At 40.0% G+C, this 6,000-nt stretch overlaps 1 protein-coding gene across 1 annotated transcript in view; it reads right to left on the reverse strand.

Annotated features, from left to right (window-relative positions):
* The window catches only part of rxfp2a (relaxin family peptide receptor 2a), a 47,674-nt gene extending 45,763 nt beyond the window's left edge, over window positions 1–1,911 (reverse strand). The window contains exon 1 of the mRNA XM_048237848.1: window positions 1,542–1,911. Within this exon, the coding sequence (XP_048093805.1) occupies window positions 1,542–1,626 (85 nt within the window). The 5' untranslated portion in view covers window positions 1,627–1,911. The remainder of the gene's footprint in view (window positions 1–1,541) is intronic.
* Between the last annotated feature and the right edge of the window lie 4,089 nt (window positions 1,912–6,000).

Genomic DNA, 6,000 nt, shown 5'->3' on the forward strand with positions numbered 1-6,000 from the left:
TACAGGCTGAGCAAATTAATTTGCTGCCGATAGGATGCGTCTAGATTTCTAGGCTATGTAATTTGGGTTTAATGCTTCCCTTTTTTATGCCAATCTCAGGCCATGTCCATGGGTCAAAAAAATCCAGCAAAAGCTAAATTATTTGTCCAGGTGTCCCCTTATAAATGTTAAGCTGAGTTGTGCATGTTTGGAGAAGAGTGGAGAAGAAAAATAGAATGAGAATTCTTTCATCAATTCTGTGGTGGTGTCTTTTACTTAGTGGGCATATTTATTGAAGTAATCTAAAAGTAATCCTAAAGTAATCAGATTACGTTACATGTTTTTGGTAATCCAACTGATTACGTTACTGATTAGAAAAATTGCCATGTAATTTGTAGTCAGTAATGGATTACATTTCAAAGTAATCTGACCCAACCCTGAATATAAAGGATCATTTGTCTTCACAAACACTGTCAAACTTACCATCATTGACTTTGCAACTACTTATGTGACACTACTGTGACACAGCTTCCAGGCTATGACACCATCTCTTCCATTTCCATCTTTATTATTAGTATGAATAAATGGCTTTTTCATTTGATGCTACGATGCCCATCCGTGCATGATTAGAGGGCTTTAACATTACAGACCTCTCCCAGACTGGAGCTGATGAGCAGATGAGAAGCGGTAAACAATCTGTCCATCTAAATCAGTCAGTGCACAAGGACGAGAAGAAACAGTCTGATTGACACTTTATATAATATTTACACATATTCATTTCTAATTTCCATGATTATGTTATACCCTACATAATTTTACCCGAGAGGCAATCACCTGGGCCAAGCCTACTCTTTAGCATACTATTGCCGTTGCTATTAACATTGCATTTTAACACACAAAACGTGTTTGTCCTCCTCACACGTCCTCTGGCATTTTCCTAGCCACACTAAGATTGAATATCACAACTGGGAGATTCATTCAATATCAGGAAATGGACTAAGTTAACTTGTTAATTCTGACAGTAGCCTACTTGAGTGAAGAGTTCAGTTGACAGTTGAGGGTGGCCTACAGTACTTTTAGGTCAGTCAGTCATGTGGTTGGAGGGTTAGAAATAGAGGTTTTTAAAATGCATTTTACGCGTCACTTTCTGCATCATTCTCTTACACACCACTAACCATTGCAATTTAAACATTTAAACTAGTGCTTAATTTAAACGACTGCCATTTCAAGGCTGTTCTCTGGGTTGAATTCCACTCAAGGCAAGTTATTCTAGTCCAGCCTGATCTGTATGGGGAAATCGCGAGTGTAAGACATAGGCTACAAAGGGCAAAATGATTGTCGATTCATGTTGGAGCCGTCAACAACTTAGGCTATTCAAACACACCACACATGAATTGGTTGAATAGACTACACATAGTGATTCAAATGGTATATGGAATTTTGCTGTAAAGGCAGTGTTGTGTTTTTGGTAAATGAAGGGAGAAATGCCAAACTTATCAAAGAAATCCAATATTAAAAACGTTAAGTCCAAGAAAGGTCAATGAAAAGACCAAACATCTTACCTTTAACTGCTGCCAATAGTAGCTGGGTAAACAGCGTAGAAAAAGCTACATCCAAAAATGTTGAAGGAGGTCTAACGAATCGCATTGTCGTTATGCGCTTTTCTCCAGTACGAGCGCCTGGGGACGCTCCTTTTCGGCTATCACCAAAATCAGGGAACTGAGATCACCAATTCACCAACCAATGGTGCACCAACATTACTATCAACTTAAATAAATGGACAATTCGAGAGTCAACGCAGTAATTTTCCTCGCTCTGGTCTGACTGTTCCGACCGTCTACCTGCTCCACTGGAGTTGAACACAACCAAAGCACAGTTCATAATCAACTGCAGTTTCCGCGAGGAGCGCTTCTCCTCTCCACTGACAAAATAGTTGTGAATTTCGTCACGGAGCGGCACTCCCCATTCTTGCCGTTTTGACGCAGGTAAGCTGTTGCAAATGGCATTTGCTTCTTAGGGGGAAAAACATTTCAGTACTACAATGTAAATGTTAAAATGTGTCCCTGTACATGTAGTGGAGTAGCTTCATCCCACTTTGTCTTTTCTCACTTTGGAGTTACTAAGGTTAGCTTATTTCACAGCACTCTTAGGTGAATTGTCGTTCATCCAGTTGATACAGATTTGCCGTTAGGCTATGCCACATTCTCCTCTAAGACAGAGATATTACTTCAAGAAAGCAGCATACCTTTCCCTATTGCATATGTACAGCAAAACAATCTCCATGTATGAGGTGCAACATAATTGTTAGTTTATTGTTAGTTCCAGCATGCACTCTCATTTACATGGAGACCATAGAGAGTTATTCATCATTTCATCTACACTAGCTGCACTGTATGAGATTCCCTTTAGACAGAAATGTGCCAGGTGCAAAAAAAATCACAGAAGTAACAGACAAATTATCATCAATTCGTATTTCAGGTGGTTCATGTGTGTTTCTCCAAAAAGTCCTTTCACTCCATTTTTCCTCACCTTTATCTTTTCACACAGAACACACATTTATTCCATCTCTTTCTCTCACTCTCTCTCACTCTCACACACACAAAACTCACTCTTTTTACTCTTACATACATACACACAATCACATTGCAATCAACCACACAATAATAACCATACAATAAATAAATAAAATAAATAGGTATGACCCCTGCTGTCTCTAAGGTCAAACCAATTACTGTAAGCAGGCTCTGGTGGCCAGGCTCTGGTAGGCAGGTATTCTCTACTTCAGGCTCATACCAAACGAAAGAGTAAGCGAAATGTGTGAAACTCATGTTAATCTATTTTTACATTGAGCAACTGAAATCATGCATGAGAGCTCTAGTGTTTTTACTGTATGCCAAAATTTCCTTCATCCAGCATTCATCTGCTTCACATGGACTATGCTTAGAGTAGAATAATCCTCTTAAGGATAAAAGAGGTTAAAGCTCCAGCGTTTTGTGAATTTGGCAACTGGGGAGGTCACGGAAAGCATATAAAGTTATCTTTGTACTCATAAAGCCCTCTTTAATTCATTTCACAGTGAGTAGAGGGCATTGGGTATTCATTTCCGAAAACTTATGAAATGTGTAGCAATTTCACTGGACCCACCCAATGCCTAACCTGACTCTCGCCAGATGAATTTCGTTCCGCCTAGCTCCACTCATCCTGGGACCAATCCATTGGAGTGTTGCTTCAGAAGGCTGGGCTTAATCACAAAATGCTTGTATATGATTGGATAAGCCACTTCTCCGTCATCTATTGACATGCTACTTCAACCACTCACATCGAAGCCAACCCGTGATGATAACAGTCTCACAGTCACTTCTACGCTATGTCACATCTATGAAACTCCCGCCCTGCGTCCTGATTGGCTCTACCATACAATCTCGTGCTGAAATCACTCTCAACGGAAGAGGTGCCAGATGGATGTGAGTGAAGCTAGGCGGAGCTAAGCGGAACACAATTCATCTGGCGAGAGTCAGGTTAGGCATTGGGTGGGTCCAGTGAAATTGCTACACATTTCATAAGTTTTCGGAAATGACATGTAAATGGCCATGCAGAAATTTAATGATATTTAATGATGCAATTGTGCTGGAAGACTGTCCTTGTCATGCTAGTTGGCCACAAAATGGGGTCGGGGTATGTGGTTGAAGGCATCCTTTTTCTTCTCTCCAAATATAAGCCCATCTGAAAAAAGACCAAAGTGTGGTGTGTACTCTTTGATAATCAGGAGTTCAATGAGGCCGCACTTGAATTTCCCTTTGGGGATCAATAAAGTATTTATCTATCCATCTATCATAATTGCTGACAGAGTAGACGCAACGGCATGACTGACTTCCAACACACAGCAACAGCTGCGCTCACTCAAGGAGATTTATTACACAAAACCAATCACATTACAGGTACACACCCACATTAACAGTCACAGGTGTCAGTGTTCAATCAATTCAATCAACTCAGGATAACGTCAAATAAACATCAATAAACAAAAGAAAAACAAAACAAAACATACAAGTTGAGAGCACACATTTAACACCCCCACTTGCTCTCACATTATTAATATACAACATCATTTTCCAAAAATAAATGCAGCAAACTTCATCAACTTATACTTGGTGGCAGGCTTTGTCAATACATCTGCCACCATCTCATCAGTTGGACAATACTCTAACACAATTGTTACAGGGATTTTTTGCTAAGGCTATTGTACCTTGGTTATCTTCGTATACCTTAGGTGGTGAGTACTGACATTTATCAAGATTTTCTAACAGCTGTTTAAGATAGAGACACTCTTGTATGGTTGTGGCTAGGGCTATATACTCTGCCTCACAAGTGGACAGTGCGACAGTGGGCTGTTTCTTTGTCTTCCATGAAATCAAAGCACCACATTCGGTTAGACTTACACAATAGCCTGTTGTACTACGCCTTATTACTAGCCGCCCAATCTGCATCACTGTACGCTTTTATTCCTAGTGTCTCATTACATTTTCTGTAACACAGCTCTTTGTCAATCTGTGGCCCATTGCTCAACAGTAGGCTCTGTGAAATACTGTGCCAGTTCGCTTACCACAAAACTTATATCAGGTCTAGTACAGATGGTCAGATAGATGAGGCTTCCCACTGCCTCTCTATATATTTTTTCACATCAGACATCTTTTCAGCATCATTAGTAAAGTCTAATTTCTGTTCACAGGGTGTCGATCTAGGTTTGCAATCCTGCATGTTAAACCTTTCCAATATTTTTCCCACATATTTTGTTTGTGACATTCTCACACAGTTGTCACTCTGGTTAAAATCAATACCCAAAAAATGTCTTAGTTTTCCCAAGTCCTTCATTTTGAATCTTTCTGTAAACATGTCCTTCACATCTCTGAGAACATTTTCATCACTTGCAGCAATCATCAAATCATCAACCCATATTACAATTATCACTTTTTCACTCTCTGTTTTCCGTGTGTACACACAGTGGTCAGCTTGATTCTGCTCAAAATGGTTTTTGGTTAAGTACTCATTTAACATCCATTTGGAGCAGAATCATGTTTTCTTGCACTTCTTTTTGTATCATCACTCGGATACTCGTCAAGTTAGCTGTAGGGGAAAATTGTCTCCTCATAATCTACACCCCTCTTCTGATTGTATCCTTTTGCCACAAAATGTGCTTTACACTTTTCAGATCCATCTATGTTGTTCTTGATTGCATAAACCCATCTACCCCCATTGCTTTCTTACCCTCAGGCAAGCTACTCAGGGTAAATGTGTTATTTTCTCTAATTGACTGTATCTCCTCATCCATTGCAGCACCCCCCTCTTTTGATCTGTCTGAGGTTATAGCTTCTGTGAAAGTTACAGGTATGTTACATGTCACTCTATAACAGTAATCTATGTTAATCTGTACCTGATCAGTTTCCTCATCAGATGTCTGTTGAGAAACATAGTCATGGAGATAGGCTGGCCTCCTCCTCTCTCTAGAAGGGTACCTAGGCTCAGGCATAGCTTCAATTATCTGGGTCTGAGGACTGCTACTTAGTTCCTCCTCTTTGATTGGAACCTGGTCACTTAATGGACTTGCTGTCACTTTCTGCCTAGTCCTATTGGCCATCTGCTCCAGATCATCATCATCATCATCATAATCATCATCTACAATGCTGGTCTGAGTCTGTTGCTCAACACAGGTCTTAGAAAGAAACTTGACTAACCTGTGCTTTTGCACTTTCCTGCTTTCAGGGAAATAGATAATGTATGCTGGACTGCTTTTGTCATAACCAATAAAAACAACTTTTTCACATCTTGGATCCAGCTTTCTTTTATCTTCTTTATAAGCAAAACACTCTGAACCAAACCTTTGCATTCTGGATAGATTGGGCCGTTTCCCTGTTAACATCTGAACTGGTGTCCGTTTGGTGTGTCTGTTAAAACACCTGTTCCTGGTTATGGCTGCTGTCTGCACTGCGTAAGGCCACAAACTTTTAGGTAACCCACTCTCTA

The sequence above is a fragment of the Alosa alosa genome, chromosome 2 (genome assembly GCF_017589495.1).
Source record: "Alosa alosa isolate M-15738 ecotype Scorff River chromosome 2, AALO_Geno_1.1, whole genome shotgun sequence".
Lineage (NCBI taxonomy): Eukaryota > Metazoa > Chordata > Actinopteri > Clupeiformes > Clupeidae > Alosa > Alosa alosa.